Source organism: Bos indicus, chromosome 13, assembly GCF_029378745.1.
Source record: "Bos indicus isolate NIAB-ARS_2022 breed Sahiwal x Tharparkar chromosome 13, NIAB-ARS_B.indTharparkar_mat_pri_1.0, whole genome shotgun sequence".
Taxonomy (NCBI): Eukaryota; Metazoa; Chordata; class Mammalia; order Artiodactyla; family Bovidae; genus Bos; species Bos indicus.
This window is the reverse complement of record NC_091772.1, coordinates 81,998,026-82,022,820: the sequence shown is the minus strand read 5'-3', so window position 1 is coordinate 82,022,820 and position 24,795 is coordinate 81,998,026. Positions and strand designations below refer to the sequence as shown.

Sequence of the window (24,795 nt, the reverse complement as noted above, 5' to 3'; positions counted from 1 at the left end):
AAAATGACTTGAATTCTTCCTTCTTTTCTTTCTTTTCTTCCTTCTTCCTTTTTCTTTCTATCCATCCACCCATCCATTTATCCACCTCTACTGCAATATCCAAAATTGGGAAGAATATGGAAAATGGATGCCAAGACTCTGTTAGTTCAGAAGGAACATTTCTACATGGTTGAGGGGGAAATCAGAAGAATATTTCATGATATGTGAAAATCAAGTGAAATTTGAATTTCATTGTCCGTTAATATAAGTTTCCCTCGGAACACAGCCATGTCCATTTGAATCCACATGACCTATGCTTGCAGTTGCTCTCCCACGGCAGAGCTAAAGAGCTGCAGCAGGGACCATCTTCATCCAGAAAGCCTGAAATATTACTGTCTCAGCCTGTATTAAAGATTTGCTGATCCTAGCTCTAAAATCCCACAACACGGCACGCATAAGTCATTTGGGAATAATCCCTGGCTGCTTTGGGACAGATCGTATTACTGGCATGCTTTTCCCCTCTTTAAATCCAACCACCCACACGGTTAAATCACAGACTTTTCAAATTGCCCTGACCTTCCTATGCCAACCTAGTTCCTTTTGGTTCTGCAGATTTCTTTCCCAGATGTGACTCTCTATTCTTGTGTTTGCAGTCACAATTCATGAGTTGCATTATTTAACTGCTGCACATTCATTTCAGATTTTGTAAATTTACTGTTCCTAAAGAAGAAACTCATGACTCACAATTCCCCATACGAGGCACAGTCCCTGCTGTCTCTGCACACTGATGACTATGAAGGTTTACCCCCTAGAGACAGCAAACACACGCTGTGGGCAGAATGAAATCTTACAAATAGGTTTTCTTTGTCCTACAAAGCATTACTGATTTTTGTTGTTGGTTTTAGCTGGAATTAACTTCCAACACTTATAAACTGGAAGATACTATACAGACTCAAAGTCTTGATTTACCTGGAAAAAAAAAAAAATCAAGAACTCTCCTACACAGAAACCATGATCTCATGTCAACAGCTGTCTGGTCGTGAGTTTTTGGTATTTGACCCGTTTCCTCTCAGCTCTCTTCTCTCACTTACATTTTTTCTCTGACCACTGCTGACCTTTGAAATGACAACTTCTGTTACACTTGTAAGTATATATGGGCTTCCCTGATAGCTCAGTTGGTAAAGAATCTGCCTGCAACGCAGGAGACCTGGGTTTCATCCCTGGGTTGGGAAGATCCCCTGGAGAAGGGAATGGTTACCCACGCCAGTGTTCTGGCCTAGAGAATTCCACAGACTGTATAGACCATGGGGTCGCAAAGAGTCAGACACAACTGATCGACTTTCACTTTCAGAGGTAGATAACCCATGGAGTTGTGTCTATAGATGTCCATACATACGCGAAATGGATTTATATATAGAGAGAGAGACTGCAATGGACTGAATATTGTGTCCCCAACCCCAAACTGTTATGTTCAAACCTTAGCCCCCAAGTGATGTTATCAGACAGTCAGGCATATGGCAGGGGCCAGGTCATGAGGGCAGAGCCCCCATGAACGGTATTAGCGTTCTTACAAGAGAGAACCCAGAGATCCCTCACCCCTTCTGCCATTTGCGACACAGTAAAAAGACAGCCAGTTACAAACCAGGAAGTGTCCCCCGAGAATCCGCCGGCACCCTGATCTCAGACTTCTCAGTTTCCCAGTGAGAACAAAATATACTTGCTTTTTATAACGCACTCAGTGGACAGCATTCTGCTGCAGGAAGGCACTGATTAAGCACGCGTTACAAGGGAGGCAAGCAGTGTGCAGGCAGATGACAAGCGGGCTGATGCTTCTTCTGCTCCCAAGTGACTTTCTGGAGCTTTCCAAGGATGCGTGTCATCCGAGTAACACACTGCTGAGTATAGGAGGAAAGCATCTGCCCCCCAAAACACTGACCATATTTTCAGCACAGAGACTGCAAGAGCATTCTGCCGCGGTGTGCACAGCGCTTGTAAGAAAGGGCCCCCAGACGTACCATGGAGCTCTTCACGCTCTGCAGCAGGCGCTCGTGCTGCTCCGCTATGGCCAGGGCAGCCGAGTGGACCTTCTGGTAGATGGCCTCCCCATCTCGCGTTTGAAAGACAAACAGCCCTTCACCAGTCTCACACATCCTGTGAAAACAAAGACAGAGGGCTTCTGAAAGCCAGCTTCTCCAAGCTCAATGCACCCAGAGCCCGGAACAACCCAAGATCAGCTTCATTTTTTTGTATGAGATCAGGATTCCTGTTCACATGTGTTGAACAGAGTTAACTGGAATCACAGTGTTTGACAAATTGTCATTAATACAGACAAGCGGGCAGGGAACCAGTCACTTCGAGCCAACGGGGCGGTGCCCCGTGTTTTTTGTCCTGAAGGTTTTGTTGGAGGTTAATGAACAAATGGTTTCTGGGCTTTCAGTACAATTCCTCTACTTCCCAAAACTGTCAAAGAGGACACCAGGGCGAGGCCTTCCCAGCACAGCTCACAGCTCAGAGACTCACCAGAAACGGGGCCTTTCAGCTCAGAGGTGAGAACGGGTTCTATGGCTCTCAGACTCTGACCTGATCCTCCTTACAGACAATGGCTTGAAGAATGATTTTATTTCTGAAATCAGCTCTGCTTTCCAAAATCATCGATCCAATTTTACTCCAGATTTTCACTCCATGTGATAAATCAAACGTAGCCAAGAATATTTTAAACAGACATAACTTGAACCAATGTGTGGAATGGAAGAGAAACAGGGAACTCAAGGAAAGACATGTGGGTTTCATCATTAATGTCAGGAATTAAGAGGGGAACCATCTCTACCTCAGGCTGTTAAAAAACAGAAATGAATTGCATTGGTAAGGGAGACTGGTACATACAATTAGACCAGAAACCAGTGTGTTTTAACCACTAATGCGTGTGTGTCTGTGTTTTCTAAGTATGCTTAGTGCTCAGTCGTGTCCGACTCTTTGCAACCCTGTGGACTATAGCCCGCCAGGCTCCTCTGTCCCTGGGATTTCCCAGGCAAGAACACTGGGATGGGCTGCCATCTTCCTTTGTCAGGGGATCTTCCCGACCCAGGGATGGAGCCCATGTCTCCTGTGTCTCCTGCATTGCAAGAGCACATATATACATATATATATATTTGTATACACACACACACAAAATACATATATATACAGTGATATGGGCATACATAATTAATGAATGTATTCAATTATTCTAAATATTTTTGAAGACTTGGATAATTTTCAAAAGAATTTTTTTTTACAGTACAGTTCTGATTTTAATTACATATATCAACAGTTAACCAAGAAGTTGTTTTTGTTTTAAAGAACACTATTCAATTATTACATTGTTTACAATTATTAATCATTTGTTATTCTAAGACACAATCCCTCTCCTTCCACCTCTGAAACTCTTACTGCAAACTGAATATTGGCCTGACTGCCTGAGTTTTGCTCACATCTAGAGATTCACATCAAAAGAACTTTTTAATACAGCATGGAAACCAAACCAATTTTCACCCCAAACTACTGTTAATGATTTTATCTATTCCAGTCTATGCAATTAGTGCAGTAAAAAAGGAAGATTTATCCTTATCTAATTATCTAAGGTTGGCTCAATATCCCGGCCATATGGCAGTCTTCAGCATGTATAGCATAGAGTATGTTAATTGGCTTGAATTTCACTAGTATGGACCATGTAAGAAGAAAGAAAAATTAGAAGGCTCTTTCAACAAACTAACATAAAAACTAGCTTATGAGGTTGACTGTGTGATTTTAATTGTCATTTTAATTCAAAGAATTAAAAACTAAAATTCAAAGCATTTTTACTCAAGTCCTGTTTTGTTCCTGAAGACTTCCTAAAATACTCCCCTCCTCAGCTATCCACTCTCTACTTGACCGACCACAGAAACGGGACTCTGTCACTTGGCACTCAGTTCTGCAAGGTTTTCACTTTTTTTCACACTTCTTTTTTTCCACCAAATACGGAAATATAACTTGTTAGGAGGAGGGTGACCTCAATCGATTATTTAAGAGAAACAAGTGGCCTTCTGTTTCTTTTAGAGCAGAGGTCATCATTTATTTACTTACTTAGATGTCAACCTTGATTTCAGAAAGTATGAAGGTTCCTGCTAACTGGGACATACTTACAGGATGATTGATCCATATAACAGCAAACCCGCAACTGTGTTTCTAAAGCTTGATGACCCAGGGACTGTAAGGCTTTTGTAACCGCAGCCCACAGTAACGGAGTTTAGAGTGTGACCAAACACTCCGCTGATCTATTTAGTCTATCATCTAGGTGCCATCTAGCTATCTATTCATCTATCAACTTATAAAATGCTGATGTTTTCTCTTCTGCTTTTAATACTAGTGGTGAAGTGCTTAATTTATATAATGACTCACTAATTGGCGAGAACTCTGAAAAAAATCACTCTTTCACCCACTGTCTGCTTTTGGTTAACATCATGAATCCACCACAGCCATCCTTTGGTGACATTTGATTCAGTGATTACTGTGATCAGAAATGAAGGAAATCCAGAGAGCATCAAGTATTCCTGAAAGTCATGGGCTTTCCCTGGCTTCACCTGAGGATCTGAAAGACACACACACACACACACACAAACACTTACACACACACACATATATACACTCACACACACACAAACCCTTACACACACACACACATATGCATACATATACACACAAAAACCCTTACACACACACACACACATATACACACTCACACACAAACCCTTACACACACACACACATATGCATATATATACACACTTATACACACACACTGACCACTTACAGAAAGTAACAGGAGTTACAACCTCAAATTCCATCAGGGTTTAGACAAAGAACGTGAATGAATGGAGACAGAGACCTCCCACAACATAGAGCTTCACAGACGATCAGGCATTTACACGGGGAAATGGTGAGCCCCAGTGCAGCCACACTTCTGATCATTTAAGAGAAACCAGAAATCTTGAATTTTTATAGGAAATAATCTGAATTTTTAATGTTGCTACTTTTTCCATTTTCTTTAAGCTGTGGAGGTCAAAATGCCATTTAAGGACCATATCTGGCCGGGAGGCCACCAGTTTGCATTAGGGGACAAAAATGCACTAAAGATCTCTAAATAGATCAGAAATTAGGCCTCTGGTTTGCATTGCATTCATCCGTACATTCAAAGGCATATGCCCTTCAGTGGGAAAGTGTGGCCCAGAAAGTGTGGATAATGAACAAAAATTGACCTCAGAGGCTCTTCCATAGGTCTCTGCGAACCTCCATCCACGAGCTCTTTTATTTCATTCACACACTGCCCCCAACCCAACAGATTTGTTTGGTGCTGTTTCATAAGCAGCTTTACGATGCATTAAAAATGTTGCTGGGGGCCTTCAGTAAAATAATGGGCCAACTCCCCAAGGCAAGTCAGAAGAAAAGGGGAGGGGGGGAGGAAAGGAAAGGAAGTCAAAAGAAAAGCACATGAAAGGAGTGATGGTCTTACATAACCTCGTACGGCAGCGTCTGCCTCACACAAGACGGGGCAAAGATGTTCTGGTTCACCGGCCGCAGACCTGCAAATGCCCACGTGTGAACCGACTCCTTTCTCTCTCTACCCTCTGACTGTGACCGCGGGCACTTTATCTAATGTCCCAGAGGCCCCAGCACTCTTTCCTGATAGACATACACTAACAGAAACCAGCTGACAGACACCCAGAGAAAGAAAAATAAGGAGTTTAAGCCGGACCTCCTTCTGTCCTTCGAGAGGATAAGGATTTGGATACAAGAACGCCATGTCCACACAGATGCACTTAGAGCGCTGACGTCCTCAGTAACTGCTTTACCTAAAAGCCACGCATGCCACTCCAAACCATGAACTATGCACCTGGCTAAGAACCCATCGAAAAACCAAGAGCTCGGAAAGCACTGGGAAATTCAGTCCTTCATACACACGATAAGTGCGTATCGAGGCTGTGGGAAGAAGAAGCGTAGCAGAGGTAATGACCTGGGCTCCAGACTACCCGGCTGGCTTGCCCCGTGCCTGCTTTGAGGCCCGGGACGTGTCCGTAAACCTCCCGAAGCCTGCACTGCCCATCTGAAAAGTGAATGTAATGATGGCAACCGTCACCTAAATTGCATTACAAGTATTAGATGTGATACACAGAACGCACACAGCATGTCTTCAAATCACGTGGATGGGAGCCCCACGTGGGCAGACTGTTTTCTGACTTACTCACCGCTTTTCCAGGACCCAGCACGGGCCTCGGCCTTTATCTGGTGCCCAATAAATGACTGTAGGGGCCTCCCTGGCAGCTCAGCGGTAAAGGATCCGCCTGCCAAGCGGGAGACTCAGGTTCGATCCCTGGGTCGGGAAGATCTCCTGGAGAAGCGAATGGCAACCCACTCCAGTCTTCTTGCCTGGGAAATCCCGCAGACAGTGGAGCCTGGTGGGTACAGTCCATGGGGTCGCAAAAGAATCAGACACGACTTAGCGACTGAGCACAAGAACAAAGTCACTGTAGAAGAGATGAGGAGACAGCAGGCGGGACTGGGAAAGGAGTTGCTGGGAACGTGACCCAGGCTTCCTCGCCACATGGAATCAACGTGCGAGACACTCAGGCTTCTGAGCAGGGACAGCTCTGTGAACGTCAATACACAACTTTCATTTGCTGGTCAGACCTCTGTATCTCCTACTGAATATTTTAAATCAACTCATTTTTTTTCTCTTAAACAAATATGTTGTAAATGGGATGATCAAATCCATATCATGAACCAGGAGGCTCTGCCATAAATTGGAAGTAGACATGAACAGAAATGCGACGAAACGCTCCATTTCGGGCCTCTGTCCAAGATTCAAGCTGAGCGCTCGCTCACTTTTCAGTCATGGCCAGCCGCGTCTCAGTCTCTGCGAGCCCATGGGCTGCAGCACGCCAGGCCTCCCTGTCTGCCCCTATCTCCGGGAGTTTGCTCAAACCCACGTCCATCAAGTTGGAGACGCTCTCTAACGATCTCATCCTCTGCCACCCCGTTGTCCTTTTGCCTTCAGTCTTTCCCAGCGTCAGTGCCTTGTCCAATGAGTTGGCTTTTCCCATCAGGTGGCCAAAGTAGTGGAGCTTCAGCTTCAGCATCAGTCCTTCCAATGAATAGTCAGGGTTGATTTCCTTTAGGATGGACTGGTTCGTATTCCCTCTCAGTAACACACAGGTAAATTAGAAACTGTTAGAGGATGCACTGTTTTAAGACATGTGGCATGAACTGTGTTACTTCTCCCTTTACTAATAAAGGGAAGAGTTTAGGTGTTTGTTATTAAGGAAAAAAAAAAAAAAGACAGCAGGCAACCCACTGAAATGGTTCTCTATAATTTAGTCAAAAAGGTAACTGAAGAGAAAATGACTTCATCCCTGGAAGAGTCACATTCAGTTAACACGATGTCTCTACCACCTAAAGTCACCTCCCACTGCGGGGAGATACACATGCAGTTTGCAGAGCCCTGCTCTGGGGGCGCAGGAGACAGGACCTCCCCGTCCCAGCTCCCTCGCATGCTGTGACCTTGGGCAAGTCTCTGGCCTCTTGAAGCCAGCCTCATGTTTCTAATATGAGTAATAAACTCACCCAAACTTCAGAGGGCAGTGGGAAATCTTGTTTTATATTTAGCAAAGGACCTGACATCAAGTAAACATTTAATTAGGACTGGGTGTTGTTACTTGAGCTCTTTAAAACGTCAAAGCCAACGAGGACGATGTCCTCGGGGAAAACGTCACGAGACAGACACAACCACAGCCTAGAGGGAAACGTGGGTGACCGCAGCCCGGGACGCAGGTGCCCGTGGGTGACCGCAGCCCGGGACGCAGGTGCCCAGGAAAGCAGGCGTGCAGCAGGGCAGGCACGCCCGGGGCCGCCTGACAGCACAGCAGTGGAAACCCCTTCTTTGGGAGCAGAGTCATGAACTCAGACAGATGAAGTTTCCCTTTAAGGAGAGAATCCGAGAGTCCACTGTTACTGAGTAAAAACTATTATGATGAGGGGTTTTCCCTGGTGGCTCAGTGGTAAATAATCTGCCTGCCAAGGCAAGACATGTGGGATCAAAAGTCTGATCCCTGATCCAACAAGATGCCACACCCCTCAGAGCAAACAGGCCCACGCGCCACAACCACAGAGCCTGTGCTCCAGAGCCCGGGAGTCACAGCCGCTAAACCCTTGTGTTGCTGAAGCCCCTGTGCTCCAGGGCCCGTGCTCCGCAGCAAGAGGAGCCACCACGAGGAGCAGCCTGGCCACCACAACTAGAGAGGAGCCCCTGCTCGCCCAGCTAGAGGAAGTCCGAGCAGCAGGGAAGACCCAGCACGGCCAAAAATAAATCAATTAATTAAAAAAAAAGATGATCCTTAAAAGAAACCCCAAAAACGATGACGGGAAATATCGTGTGTTTTGTTTCTCCAGCTCCAGGAAGCTCCAGGTGTCCGTCCTGAAGTGTCAGCCACACCTTAACAACGGAGCGATCAGGATGAAGACAAAGGCCCCGATCCCAGCGCGCGCTGCTATATGCTGTCCTCTCTCCCGGGGGTTTGTCTTCAGTGTCGCCAGGGCTCCTGTGACCAGACCCCTCACACACACACACAAACGTCAGGATCGCTTTTCAGATACACGTCCTAACCCTCCTGTGTGTGGGCTTGAAGGTTTGCGGGGGAGAAAATGAACTATCCGAAGCCATGCAACCGGCTAGAATAAGAGAGGGTGGCAGTTTATTACTCGCATCTGTTCCCAAAGATTTAACATGTAAACACAGTCAAAGAGGGATGATGACTTTTATCTTCCTTTTTTGCTTTTTTAAGCCAAGACCTCGATCTAAGTCTTTCTGTCAAGGATGCATTTTTCCTCATCCTTCCAAATATAGCAGTTTATAAGAAGCTGGTTGGAAATGAAATGCTAGTCTCAGTTTTTAAACTCAAAGATCATGTTCAGTTGCTCAGTCATGTTCGACTCTTTGTGACCCCATGGACTGCAGCACACGAGGCTTCCCCGTCCTTCAATATCTCCCAGAGGTTGCTCAAACTCATGTCCATTGAGTTGGTGATGCCATCCAGCCATCTCATCCTCTGTCATCCCCTTCTCCTCCTGCCTTCAATCTTTCCCAGCATCAGGGTCTTTTCCAATGAGCCGGCTCTTCGAATCAGGTGACCAAAGTATTGGAGCCTCAGCCTCAGCATCAGTCCTTCTGATGAATATTCAGCATTGATTTCTTTAGGATGGACTGGTCTGATCTTGCAGTCCAAGGGACTCTCAAGCACTCTCAAGAGTCTTCTCCAGCACCACTAATTAGCTTCACCTGATGAGATGAAAAGTGTGTACAGGGAAACTGCTGAACACGGCTTGATGATAACGTGTCCAAAACGGATGCGTTGTCAGCCTACCCCACAGACCCCCACTTTGGCAAGCTCTGCAGTTTTAGCTGCTTCTGGGGAGTCATGAACTCCTCTATTTTTCTCCTAACCCACATCCAACCAGTGAGTAAGTTTCTTGGGCTTTAGCTTCAAAACGCTTAAGCCCACTTTCACTCACTGCTACCAGAGTCGTCACAGCCACACTGCCCCTTCCCCTGAGCATCGCCGTGACGCTCCTCTAACTGGTTTTAGTCAGACAGAGTCTAATTTAAAAAAAACGAAACCAGACCATGTCACCTTGTTGCTTAACACTCCCTGTGTAGCCGAGAACTTATCATTGCTTAGTCACTAAGTCAGGTCTGACTCCTTGGGACCCCATGGGCGGCAGCATGCCAGTCCTCCCTGTCCTTCACTATCTCCTGGAGTTTGCTCAAACTCATGTCCATTGGTCCATTGAGTTGGTGATGCCATCCATCCGTCTCATCCTCTGTCGCCCCCTTCTCCTCCTGCCCTGCTTTCCCAAGTCAAGAATTTCACCTTGTCCAACAAGGGTTCTGATCTTTCCCATGGGCTCCTGGGAGGTCAGGGGTTTTGCTTGCCTGGGGTTCCTGACCAGGCAAAGAGTAACAATACGGTTCAGGATGAGCTTTGGGTCACGTGGCATCTGTGCGCCTGGAGCTGGAGATCTTCACCTGTGCAGTCGATGACTAACCCACCGTGCGGGCGATGCAGGCTCAACACTCGGACGCTGCAGGTCAGGGAGTGCCCCGGATGGCAGCGCTCCGTGTGAACGGCACACACCGAGACCAGGAAACATCACCCGCTTGCTCTGCTCCCCATCGCCTGCCCGTCCTCTCCTGGCTGACGTTAGTCTGTGTCGTCTCTGTAATGAGCTATGAGTTTCACAGCTTTCAGTGAATTCTGAGTCATCCCAGCAAATGATTCCACCTTTGTGGTATGGGAACCCCTGAACTTGAAATCGGTGTCGGAAGAGAGACAGGTCTTGGGGACCATTTCTTCAGACTGTGCAGCTCCCAGTGGCTCCCACGTGATTAGGACCAAAGGCCAGACTCTTGTCCGTGGCCCCCGAGCCCCACACGGCCTGGGCCTGCCACGCCTCCGCCTCCGTCACGCGGCACTTCCCTTCCACCTGTTCCGCTCCAGCCCTGCCGGCCGCCTGGCTCTGCTCTACACACTCCCCCTCGGCACCCCCTACTTGTGCCGGAATCCTCTCCCGTCAGATCCCACGTGGCTCGCTCCCTCACCCCTTTCAGGCCTCCAACTCATACGTCACTGACCGAGCAAAACCAGTCCTCTATCCCTTTTTAAACCTGGACCCCCGTCTGGCACTTTCCATCACCTTATTTTCCATATGGGACTCACATGTCCCAACATCTATTTTACTTTTTCTTAATGTTTGCTATTGCCTGCATCTCCTCTCCTCTGGAGAGTACATTTCAAAACTGAACATCAGTTTTATTTATTGCTACATCCATGCTGTTTGGAACCACACTAGCTCTTAGGGTGCACTCAGGGAATGTGTGATGAAAGACGGTTCATTTTCACTAGCCCTTAACTAGAATTCTGAGGCCGTGTCACACATAGAGTGCTCACATCCACTAGAGGGCATCACCTACGAGAAAATGGTCTCACCACACCAATGGCCAACGGGTGAAAAATGCCTGTAAAAAGTGCCCAGCATCACTAACCATCAGGGAAATGGAGCCCACAATGAAATACAATCTCATACCTGTGAGAATGGCTACTGTGAAAAGGGCAAGAGATGACAAGTGGTGATAAGGACGCAGAGAAAAGGAAATCCGTGTGCCCTGCCGGTGGGGATTTAAATTGGGGCAGCCACTGTGAAACACGGTATGGTGCTTCTTCAAAAGAACAGAGTTGCCAAAAGATCCAGCAATTCCACTTCTGGCATATTTCCAGAGGACATGAAGTCATCATCTCAAAGAAATGTCAGCACACCTGTGTTCACTGCAGCATTGTTTACCACGGCTGAGACGCGGGAACCACCAGAGAGTCCACTGACGCGTGAGTGGATAAGAAGCAACACACGGGAATATCACTGAGTTGCAGAAAAGAGAAGAAACTCCTGCCAGTCTTGACAATGCAGATGGACCCTGGGGGCATTATGCTAGGTGAAGCAGGTCAGAGCAAGAGAGACAAATACTGTGTGATCTCACTGACTTGTGGAATCTTAAAAAAAGCCAAACTCACAGACACCACGAATAGAAAGGTGGTTACCAGGGGTTGGGGCGGAGGAAAACAGGAGATGTTGGTCTAAGGGTATAGACTTCCAGCTGGAAGGTAAATTCTGGAGATCTAATGTACAGCGTGGGGCCCATCATTGGAAATACTGTATTGTATACCTGGAAGACAGCAGATCTTAAGTGTTCTCACCACAAAAAGGGGTAATTATGTGAGGCTGAAATGGAGCAGGACCGCATGGTCCCTGCCCCCCAACCTCCAGCCATGCCCTCTGCCTGCCTTCTGTCTGTGGGAAACCTTAGTCAAAGAATACCTTTAATCAGAAAAGTGAGAAATGCTGAAACAAAGGAAAACAGTCAAAGGAGACTAACCGGTAATAATGCAGTCATTAAGCATCGTCAAGGACCTTTAGTTCTTCCTCGAGGGCTGTAGATGACATTCTGTGCCACGTCCTGTGAGCTGTCTTACAGATTCCAAAACCCCAGGTGGAGGAGTTAACTATGTGATGACCAGACTGTTCCCAGGACATGAGGGACCACAGCAGAGAACTGGCCACAAATAAACGGGGACAAACAGACCCTGGGACTGAAGACAAGCTGTGAAACAGTCAAGATGCTGCGGTCAGACCACCGATGACCGACGAGAAGGTGACCGTGCTGCTCGGCATGCCCCGCCCCCCAGCTGTGTCTGTCAAAGCTCTCACCCCTGCTTGTCAGCAGGGGCTGGACAGACATCCACCACCCTCACCGGCCCCCACAGCTGCCGGCATCTGAAATGCAGCAGACTTTCCTTTCCAGCAGCCTGGCCTGTTTGTTGGCAGCCGGACCCCGAGTGCATACTCTTTCAGTAGGTAGGTGACGACGGTGTTAACGAACCTTATCACGGTGATCCTTCCGCAATACATACATGTATCAAATCATCACCTTGTACATCTTAGACTTAAATGATGTTCTGTGTCATTGGTGCCTGAATAAAGCTAGACAAATAAATAAATTAAATACAAATACACCTTACATTTTTTTAAAGATGGCCACAAGACAGGAGGCATTGATGAGTGTCTAATTTCTTTTTCCAAAGATCATAAGAAAGTCATCCTTTCCTTTAGGGATTTCATATGCTAAGACCATAGACGTTCAGAGGCAAAGGGGACTTGGTTAAGCGTCTTACGATGGCCCTGACTGTGTTCACACCTGAACACCTAGCACAGCGCCTGGCAGAGAACAGACGTGCAATCGTGAACGATCTACTAAAGATGAGGATTGAAGAGGTCACTTCCTGGAGTACAAAGGGGACTCTCCCTTCTGGTTTCACACATGCCTCCACGCAAGGAATGCTTATAATGCTTGTCACTTTTATAATTACAGTTACTTTTTAGATCAATGCTAATGAAGAATGAACAGCCATATAAGTACAACTGTAGCTTCTGTTTGCTTTCAAAAGAAGAATTTCGCTTCTTCTGAGCAAGACCGTGTGGGATCAAGCATATTTATATACTTCGCAATGGCCTATGTGGCTCCCCGATGGCTCAGTGGTGAAGAATCCACCTGCCAACGCACGAGAGGCGGGTCTGATCCCTGGATCAGGAAGATCCCCTGGGGAAGAAAAGGGCAACACTCCAGTATTCTTGCCCGGGAAATCCCACTCCAGTACTCTCGCCTGGGAAATCCCACTCCAGTACTCTCACCTGGGAAATCCCACTCCAGTATTCTTGCCTGGGAAATCCCACTCCAGTATTCTTGCCTGGGAAATCCCACTCCAGTACTCTTGCCCGGGAAATCCCACTCCAGTATTCTTGCCTGGGAAATCCCACTCCAGTATTCTTGCCCGGGAAATCCCATGGACAGAGGATCCTGGAGGGCTACAGTCCACGAGGTCACGAAGAGCTGGACATGACTTAGCAACTAAACAACAACCATGACCTATGTGGGAAAAGAATAAACAGGTGGATATATGCGGATATATAAAGGTTCCCTTTGTGTAACCTGAAACTAACATAACATTGTAAATCAACCATACTCCAAAAAAAAAAAAAATTAACAGTTCTCTAATCAACATAGTAGGAAACACGGAATACATTTGCTCATTTGCTTTCAATCCTTTAGTAAGAATGAATATATGCTCTATAAAATACTTAGAAGTAAGAGATTACTAAGTAGCTTGTAATCAAGAAGACAAATAGAGAATACCCAAAGATTTATATTAGAATAACGGTCCTTTTTTTACCTTAAACTCATCAATTAGAGGAAGATAAAATTTTCTTCTTCAATGAAATGTTAAACAGTCTCTTAAAACAGACTGTTTTACCAATTAGTATTGTTTTTAAAGTGATATACAGAAGACACAGATGACTTCTTTTCCAAGACTGTTCAGATGCCTTTACATCCAAAAAAGTCTTTTTCACCAATTTCTGCACTCCATTTAAGAAAAAGGATGGGTCTATGCAATGTCAGTTTTAACATGTTCTTGGCATACTTCAAAGTTTCTCTTAAAATGATGTCAAAAGCACAAGAGAGACATTCCTCGGCTGGTAGAGAGAGGCGCCCAGGGGTGGTACTCATCCCCGGTGTCCCGCCACACGTCACCTGATCCCCTCCCATCCTTGCAGGCGCTGAACCCAGGGCGTCCATTTAAATCAGTCAGGAGGTGGGGCGGGGCCTGGCGCTGACGGTGGGACCTGGGCAGCCAGCTGTGAAATTCACAGGGCAACTGACTGGGTACCTGGCACCATGCTTCAGAAAGTAACGTTTACAGAACAGTTCTGTGGGGACGCTGCAGTTACAACTCCATGTCAACTGGATCTTCCCGTAAAAAATCAGAGATCCTGCCAGTCTGATCTGCTTCACTGTTTCAGGGCTTCCAAGTGGAAAGAAACAAATAGAAGACTAGAAAATACTCAAAAATAAAATAAGCAACGTGTCCCTTCCCCTGCCTCCCACCCTCCCCATAAGCTAACTGTTCTTTATCTCTGGGAGTAATGAGTAGCAATTAATTGTGCAATTGCACTTTATTATAGACTACAGATTATTTATCAACTCCGGATTTCTTAAAAAAAAACAGAAACCCACAGAGGAATGGTTAGATTTGCCTACACTGGGAAAGAGAGGGATAAACACAATCTAGAAGACTCTTAACAACCTTTGGTCATGATACTGCAGCACAGGAGAGATGAATGATCCTGACTGTAAGTGCTGTACTCAGAACCAAAAGGACAAACAGGAGGTTTCGGAGTTAAACTAAGATAATTATGCACGAGTGCTGGTTGTGTAGTATGCCTTCTCTTCCTTAGCTCTGTAGAGGTCATTAAGAACTAGGCTGTGAAAGTGTTAGTCACTCAGTCACGTCTGATTCTTCGCAACCCCATAGACTGCAGCCCGCCAGGCTCCCCGTCCATGGGATTTTCCAGGCAAGAACACTGCGTCCCATTCCCTTCTCCAGGAGATCTTCCCAACCCACAGATTGAACCCAGGCCTTCTGCACTGCAGGCAGATTCTCTGCTGTCTGAGCCACGGGGGAAGTCCAAGAACCAGGCTAGAGGGCACATACGTAACTCATGACTGATTCATGTTGTTATAGCAGAAACCAACTCAACATCGTAAAGCGATTATCCTCTGATTACAAATGAATTTTACATAATTATTTAAGAGAAAGAACTAGGCTAACCTAGTAGAGCTGTCACACTTAGCCTTCTTAGGAATCTTAGGGCTGGGGAGTAAGAAGACCTGCGTGTATTTCTGAATCCACCTTTCACTCACTGCTCTGGTGTGCCTTTGGATCAGTTGCACCGATGCCCAAGCTTCCTCTTAGGATGCGAATAATAATATCCCCTGGTTTATATGACCAGCAAATGACTTAAATGAGATAGTGCGTATAAAATGTTTCATATAACAACTTTCTTACAGCAGTTAAGTGAAAGTGTTGGTGGCTCAGTTGTGTCCGACTCTGTGACCCCATGGACTGTAGCCTGCCAGGCTCCTCTGTCTATGGAAATCTCCAGGCAATACTGGAGTGGGTTGCCATGCCCTTCTCCAGGGGATCTTCCCAAGCCAGGGACAGAACCCAGGTATCCTGCACTGCAGGCAGACTGTTTACCATCTGAGCCACAGGGAAGCCCCTTCCTTACAGTACGGGCTCAGTAAATATCACTAGTCGTTCAATGGCTGACATGCCTGCTACAGTATGGACCTGACAATTCTTTGTTGCTGGGGTTGTTCTCTACAGGTTACGCTGTGACAACTAAAAATGCCTCCAGACACCACCAAGTGTCCTTTGGGGGCAAAATCACCCCCTGGTTGAGAACCACTGTTCTGTATCTCAGCACCGTGATGAGTGATATTGCTAATTATAGTCAAATAGCTGCCTTTCGTTACTTGCTTTGAGCAGTAATTAAATACTCTGTTGGACACACTTTGTTAAGATTTTTTTTTAAACTTCACAGGTCTTCCGAAAGCGTCAGTACCTCCTTCCGGCTTTGCGAGAACCGCACCATTCCACAAAGTCCTCAAAGCAGCTCCTGACACGGAGTCAACACCTGTAAGAATCTACTTCGCTTCTTTTCACTGACGGTGTGAGATCTCAAGGCTCCTGGAGGACCCACGTGGAGTCAGGGTGACGCCATCTAGAAGGAGCAGGACTGTGAGATACAACCCAGGATCCTCATCTGGCCTCTGAGTCAGCCCAAGCCTGAAGCCAGCCGTGCCACCTGCACTGGCTCTGAGGGTCCGTGGATCTCTCTGCTCTTTGCATCCCTTTGGGTTGACACAATTGCCTAGTACCTGCCAGGCGTTAACGTGGGTGTTTGTCTATGCACCTTTGTTAATCTTCACAGCCATCTTGTGGGAGACAGAATATTACACTCATTTCACAGGTGGCTGATGGAATCGCAGAGAGTTAACTCATTCACTCAAGGTCCCACAACCAGTATGAGACTAACTCTAATTTCATTTCCTCCGACTCCCAGCCTAGCTTATTACACACACCCCATTGTCAATCTTGGTGCCTCAAAATGGGCCATTCAACAGGAATAACACTTAGTTTCAGCTCAAACACAGGTTCTGTCCAGACGGAGCAGAATTCTCCCTGAGGTCTTTGGGAAGACTGCCTGTGTCCTAGAGGGGAATGCTGTGATGCCTTTGCAGACGCATGCTGGATATGTGAAAACCACCTGCCCGGAGAGACTTAACTCCTGTTCACCTATCAATGTAAGACAAGGAGGAAATTATCTTGTTTTGAACACATCCAAAAATAGCCAAGGGAAAAAATTATCTTCACTAATAAAGCAAGGCAGATATGAAATCTTCACACTTGGGGGAACATGAACGATCTTATTATCCTGAGCATCTTGATGGTAACTATAAAAATCCATCTAATTTGAGGTTCAGGCAAAATATAAAACGGTAATATCACCTTGCATTTAATATTGTCTGGATCCTGCAAACCCAGTCCTGCTCCAAAAGTTCCTATAACAAAATCTCAAAGACACTATGTAATAGAAGCCCAGCACCTTCTGGGTCATCTATATCCATCACTGCTTTTACCTACAACCACCCCAAAAGGAAGTTAATTACTTAGATAAACATAAAAGGGAAGTTAAACACTTCATCCACAGTCAACAGCTAATAAAAAACAGAGATCAGACTCCACTGCTGGCTTTCAAGACAGAGGAAGGGGACTATGTACCAAAGAGTGTGGGTAGCCTCTAGAAGGTGCAGACGGCTGGCAAGAAAACAGGAAACTCAGTCCTACAACATGGAGCTGAACTCAGCCCACAGCCCGAATGAGGCTCAAAGCAGGTTTATCCCCAGAACCTTGAGAAAAATCTTGCTTTTGTGAATCGTAGAGCAAAGAGCCAGCTGAGCCAGGCTGTGTTTCGACTTCTGACCTGATAAACGGCTGTGACTTTTAAGTAAAAAAATACATATAAATAAATCAATTGCTCCCACTCAGTGTTTAAAGAAAAAGAATAGAGATCAGACCTTAGGGTTTCTCTGACTCCCAAACCAGAGCCCCTTATGCACACAGCACGCTGTCTGAGAAAGGAGTCAGGTCCTGAGAGCACAGCCCAGCACTTGGCCTTCTGACCATTCATTCGGTCTCCAGTTTGCACAGCCCCACAAAGCACGACCACTGAACAAGGATGCTGTTCAAAATCCACACATATCCCAGGTCCCTACAACATCTGAGACACAACGCTGTGGGGATGAGCTGTAGGTGTTAACAGTATCTAACCACTGGAGTGCTTGCACGAAATACCCCAAAGGACAGAACACAGAGAGGAAAGTCATGAACTAAAAAGCGCTTTCATTTTCCAAGTCAATGTTCATGCTGTGGTCAAAGACAATCAGAATAGTTTGGAAACTCACGTCTTCAGCGTACCTTCTTTTCCTCCACCACTTCTTGCACTCGAGCTCCGTATACTCTTCCCACATCCACATCGGCCACCTCTGTCCTCTTACTTACAAAATGTGAACACACTTACACAACAACACACACACAATCACACACAATAACACAATAACATGAACAATAACTAACACAAAATAACATATATACACAATAACAACACATGCACAATCACACACACAATAACACACACACAATAACACAATAACACAGATTAACACAATAACATACACAATAACTAACATACACAATAACATGCAAGAAAAATGGAAAAATATGAATTTTGGAATAAATGTTGCCCAACTGGAGAAGGGAATGGCAAACCACTTCAGTATTCTTGCCTTGAGAACCCCATGAACAGTATGAAAAGGCAAAATGATAGGACACTGAAAGACGAACTCCCTGGGTCAGTAGGTGCCCAATATGCTCTGAAGCTGAAACTCCAGTACTTTGGCCACCTCATGCAAAGAGTTGACTCATTGGAAAAGACTCTGATGCTGGGAGGGATTGGGGGCAGGAGGAGAAAGAGGATGAGATGGCTGGATGACGTCACTGACTCGATGGACGTGAGTTTGAGTGAACTCTGGGAGTTGGTGATGGACAGGGAGGCCTGGCGTGCTGCGATTCATGGGGTCAGAAAAAGTCAGACACGACTGAGCGACTGAACTGAGGACTGAAAATGGGCCCTTAACATGTTGATCAATGCAGAACTCTCCTGCAAGTCAACATGAAATATGCGTGGGGAATGATGTGAGGTGTACAGCCAACAGATAAGTCTACTTTCAATGACAAAACACCTTTCATACCCATCGTCACTGGTTACAGTTTATACATAAATGATTTTGGAGGGAATCCTGATGGTCCAGCAGTTAGATCCTTCACTTCAACTGCAGGGGGCAGGGTTCAATCCCTGGTTGGGGAACTAAGATCCCATAAGTCACGAGGCATGGCCAGAAATATTAAAAATGATAATAAATGATTTCTGACACCGAAACAGGGAGAAATACCCACCTTCCCAAACAAATTCTTAATTTCTATCAAGATTTCCCCATAAGGGTAATAAACAAGTATTTCTGACTTAAGGACACTGCTCTAAAGATTAAAGTTTTACTTGCTAATGCAAGAAACTTTGTGTCTCTGAAAGACTCACTAATGTGTTTATACCATTTCCATTTCCAGGTTCTTAAAGTGTAAACAGACCAGAGAAGAGCTGCATGGGTGAGAAGGCTTTAAACACTTTCTAGAATAATTGTAAGAGCACTGACTCGATCATCTATCTGAAAAGGGAATTTTAAATAATTGGGCAATGTTTATACTGAGGTGAGCAGATTAGTGTGAGTGGAGCATTACTATGGCATATTCACATGGAGCAGAGTTTTAGGTGTTTAGAAGTCATGTCATTATTCTTATTATGTCAAGTACCCTACTCCTGTGAGGGGAGAACTGTCTACTTTATAAACCAAAAACAAAAACCTTTTAAAGTCACAAGTTGATTTTTTTCAACTTTAAAATCAGGCCATATACAGAAGAACTTGGATTTCTTAAAATTTAGAAAGAAAGATTGAGAGCAGGAGGAGAAGGGGACGACAGAGGATGAGATGGTTGGATGGCATCATCAACTCAATGGACATGGGTTTGGGTGGACTCCAGGAGTTGGTGATGGACAGGGAGACCTGGCGTGCTGCGGTTCATGGGGTCGCAAAGAGTCAGACACGACTGAGCGACTGAGATGAACTGAGTCATTTGAAATTCTAAAATATAAAATTGGATCTGCAGTGTTTCCGAAAAAAGAGCATACATTCTGAGGAAAGAGGGTGACAATAAGATGCTGATTAGACTAATATTTTGTAGCTAATGATCAACCCCATATTACTGCACCCCCTTCTCTCTCCAAAATTAACTTTGAAAAGGAAACAGGAAAAGCCTCGAAAGTGCTTATTAGGTATTGCAGTAACCAAGTTATGAAATCAATCTCTTCTTAATATTAGTGTCATTCGTTACTGTGTGAGAAAAATAGATTAAACTTAATAAACTGTAACTTGAAAAATATCAACAGCCCCTAATGTTGATAATCTACCACAGTTAGTTCAGTGAGGAAACATAGATATCAAAATAGGAGTTTTCCAAAAACGAGGAAGTTGGCCTCTGTTCAGCATGACCTGGCAAGAGCACAATCTTAGCACTGGTACCTACTTCAACGTCAGGTTGTGGTATGGGCTCAAACCGTGTAATGAAAATTTCACATCACATTCATGAAACATCAGCCCCATCCCTGGAAAACAAAGCCATGCTGAATATGCGAACAGTGGTTTAGTTGGTAAAGAATCTGCCTGCAATGCAGAAGACACGAGTTCAATCCCTGGGTCCAGAAGATCCCCTGGAGGAGGAAAAGGCAACCCACTCCAGTGTTCTTGCCTGGAGAGTCCCACGGACAGAGGAGCCTGGTGGGCTACAGTCCTTGGGGTCACAGAGTCAGACACGACTGAGCGACTAACCCACCACACCATTCACAGCATCACAGTCACAGGTCCAGGCGTCTTCCCAGTGTGCTTCACGCTGGATCTCACAGGAAAACCCAGGCCTCACATGACGTGAACTTCGGGAAAAAGTGCAGACAGACAGTCATGGAACTCACCTCCCTGCCTCAAAAGTGAACCAGGCAGCATCTCGCCCATACCGCCGCAGCGCGCTTAGCGGCCAAGAGATGAGTTTGACTCTGGGATTCTGGACGTCCCAAAGACAGATGTGCTCACATGTGATCTGCAAGGCACATTCGCCATGTACATCTAAGTTAGGAGATGGCAGCAAATACACATTGAATCTCTCTGGGAGAAAAACAAAAGGTTAGTCTAAAATCCCCAGGAATAAAACATCACAGACACAGCAGGAACAAAGAGGCATTTCAAACAATTCAAGCTCGTATTCTAGGTTTTGGTTGAATGTTCAGGAAGACAAACCTTTCTCACAAATCAACACTTCCAGAAAATGCTTTTTTAAATGAAGACTACATTAAATAACACAGGAAAGATACAGTCTGGTGGTCAATGTACATGCCACAGTATTTACAGGAGCAAAGATCATTTTTACAATATTTTAGCTTGCATAATAAAAATTGTGCATGCCAGGAAGAGACTCTAACAATGAAACCATTAAAAACAACTTTTTTTCCTGCCAAGTACTTGTTAATTACACCCACACTTTTGTGTTCACAAAAAATGCAGGTGCAAAATCATTGTTGCATGGTTTATTGATATTAAAGTTATATTAATCAATTTATAATTTTCATAACACTATTCTACCTCAAATTATTTAAATAAAACTAATAGTATGCACTTAACTGACCGACAGTTTGGAAAAATTCCAATGAATTTGGACTCATTTTAACAAAGAGCTCTCGTTAGCCAAATACTGGAAAGAAATATTCATTTGCTTATTTGTGTGACTTAAAATTTCACCACGATTACTCTGAATAAACTACTTGGCTTTTTACTGCAACTGAATTTTCATCCCCACAGATACAGTCATGGTATTTCTGTTACATTTCTACAAAATTCATTAATTCAGGAAGTTACAGAGTCTAAATTTTGAATGAAATATGAATAAAAATATTATTACTATAGCAAACGCTTTTTTATCTATTTGTCATTACAGCAGACTGCATCCGAGAAGATAGTAGACACTAACAATATCACTGGGATTCTAAATTAATACAAAGTCAACAGAATTTTCATAAACTTTAGTTAAGTTTAAGAAACAGGAGTGTCAAGATTATGTTTACAAATGTATTCAAGCATCTCTTCTGCAAATTTTCTAAGTGATTTCAAACTCCCAATAAGCAAGCGTTTGCTGCTTTCCAGTAACTATTATTTTAAAAGTAAACTCTAATGGAGTAAATTTCTACCTGGAGAGTTCTGAAATAAGAAAGACTGCCATCAATAAGCAAAAAATAAGAGAGTCCATGGGATCGCAGAGTCGGACACGACTTAGCAACTAAACAACGATAACAGAGATCCTTCCCAAGTCACTGGCTTGGAAGTTCTGTAATCACCTTGTCCAGGAATAACAGTAACATTGGTAAGAGTGACCACTTTAATTACCGTAACTTTAAGTCATAGTTAATCTTGCAAAGTACCTCAGAAGACAGAGCTGAGTTTTGTTATAAACCCCAGTAGTTATATACCAGAGGTACTCTTATTCCTCTTTGACAGAACAGGAAACTGAGGCTCAGAAAATTGGTACCAAAGGGCAATTCCTGACATGCTTAGTCGCTCAGACATGTCTGACTCTGTGACCCCATGGACTGTGGCCCGCCAGGCTCCCCTGTCCTTGGGATTTTCCAGGCAAGAACACTGGAGGGGGTTTCCATTCCCTTCTCCAGAGGATCTTCCTGATCCAGGGATCAAACACAGGTCTCCTGAACTGCAGATGGATTCTCTACCATCTGAGTCACCAGGGAAGCCCGACCCCTAGGAACAGGCAATTTGTGAATTCAGTTTGGGGCACTCTCTGAATATAGCTTTGCAAATATAAAACGTGCAAGGCAAGTGCTGATCTGGGCTCTCCAAAAAAATAATCAGCGCCTGCCACGTTTTCTCTGTATGTCGGTTACAAGAGCATTCAGAGTTAGTGGACTTCGGAGAGAGAAGCCTGTGTGACCTTGGTTAATGACTTCACCTCTTTGCAGCTCAATTTCCCAGTCTGCAAAGAGGCTCCTCTGAATCAGCCAGCACGTCTCAGACTTTATCAATAACACTTCCCTGGAGATGGATTATGGCGGACACGGAGCATCTAAAGGAGCCGCCGACTGTAAATGTGTCATGAAGACACAGTTCCGGCTGCGACGGAGGGCATTTTTCTCACTAACAATTGACTGTGGATCCATAGAAGGGGTCAGCACAATCCCACCTCTTCGGTGTTCATAATCAGGCCAGGTGACCCCCAGCCTCTTTGGCTGTGATATATCCTCACAGATCAAGTCAACAGGCTGGTGTGGAACTCTAGGAGTCAATCTATCCTGTTACAAGGCATTTGGGAACAAAGAAATGATTCCTCGCCTCCAAACTCATACTGCAAATCAATAGTGAGTTTCGTTGAAGTGTTTGTGAACATTTTGGTCATTATTATTTATCATGATATATTCCCAGGTTGAGTGTTGAGCTCAAAGAGTTGGCTCAAGTGTTTTAGTTAAAAAAAAAAAAAAATTACAAATTTTAGGTAGGTTTACTCTTGATGAAAAATTCAGGAAGTCTGGATTCTATTAAAAACACTGGAAAGCATTCAATAAAAATTTAAAGTGGAAGAAAAGGAAGACAAAAACCCACTGCACGTGTACACCATAAATACAAGCCCAGGAGTACGCGTCTAGAATCAAGCCCTAGCTATTGGACGTGACGCCAGATCTTTAGCTCTTTTAAGCTTCATTTTCCCATCTGCAAATGGGAGGTGATAGTATTTATATCACAGTGTGCTGGGAAAATTAAATGATCTGACGCATCGTCCAGAGAAAAGTAACACAGAAACACAGCGGGTTTCTCAGAGCTTCCAGCTGATATGATTCATGTCGATCCAGTCCTGTTAGTCACCGAAACATCTTGAGAAACACACAGAAATGCTAACCGAGGTTTAGGTGAAATAAAAGGTTATTTTTACTTCTTCCTTTATACACTTTTCTAACTTCAAAAGTTTTACATCAAGATGTCTTATGTTTCATTATATGGGGGAAAAAACAGTTTAAGAAAAGAGAGGAGAGGACTTTCTTTACATACCACTCTGCTCTCTCTCAACTCCGGTGGCCAGTAAGTCAGGCTCTCCGAGGCTGATGTCATTGACCCGCGTCCCCACACACTCCATCTGGAGGACTTTGCACCACTCGTCAGCCTCAAGATCTGCGGAGACGCCAGAGATGAGCGCGGCTGCCCGGCGCCTGCCGGGGAGCACAGAGCCGCGGCCCCCGCCCCGCCAACACACCTGACTCGCAAGCGAAGGTCTTGGAGGTGTCATCACGGAAGTAAATCCCGATGGCGTGCTTCTTGGTGCTTTTTGGCAGCCGAGCTACGCTCTTCACGTTGTTGAGTTCTGTAACCTGAAAAATGAACCACAGTGAGCTAGAGCACAGAAAGAAAGCTCCCACTGACACCGAGCAGAAGGGAGCAGGCCCGTCCCAGGGGAACACAAAGGGGGCCTGCCAGAAGAAGAGCGTGTCCGGCGATTATTTCAGTGTTGCCCTCAGAGCCCTAGCAAGGAGGTTAACACATTGCCTCCCCTTGTCAGATTTCTCTGAAGCTAACAGGCGCCACAGCCTCAGAGCTTCACAGATGTAGGCGCTTGCTTCATACATATACCTTTTCGATAGGAGTGTGACTGTTTCACAGCGTGAATAAATTGTGTGTATACATTTAACCCCTCCCTCAGGAGTCTCCCCCCACCCCTGACTGTACCTCCCAGGCCGCCCAGGGCGCCCACCTGGGCTCCCGGTGCTACCCAGCAGGTGCCCGCTAGCGCGCTGGATGAAGCACAAGCTGGAATCAAGATTGCCGGGAGAAATATCAATAACCTCAGATATGCAGATGACACCACTCTTAGGCAGAAAGTGAAGAACTAAAGAGCCTCTTAATGAAAGTGAAAAGAGGAGAGTGAAAAAGTTGGCTTAAAACTCAACATTCAAACAAGTAAGATCATGGCATCTGGTCCCATCATTTCATGGCAAATAGATGGGGAAACAGTGGAAACAGTGAGAGACTTTATTTTGGGGGGCTCCAAAATCACTACAGATGGTGACTGCAGCCATGAAATT

The 24,795-nt window shown here is 45.2% G+C and overlaps 1 protein-coding gene across 2 annotated transcripts in view; it reads right to left on the bottom strand.

Moving 5' to 3' along the window:
• The window catches only part of DOK5 (docking protein 5), a 151,328-nt gene that overhangs the window by 36,514 nt on the left and 90,019 nt on the right, over nt 1–24,795 (bottom strand). For both annotated transcript variants that reach the window (XM_070801920.1, XM_070801919.1), the window contains 4 exons: nt 23,970–24,084; nt 23,768–23,887; nt 20,638–20,827; nt 1,995–2,130 (listed from right to left, as the gene is read on the bottom strand). In XM_070801920.1, coding sequence (XP_070658021.1) covers nt 1,995–2,130; nt 20,638–20,827; nt 23,768–23,887; nt 23,970–24,084 — 561 coding nt within the window. The remainder of the gene's footprint in view (nt 1–1,994; nt 2,131–20,637; nt 20,828–23,767; nt 23,888–23,969; nt 24,085–24,795) is intronic.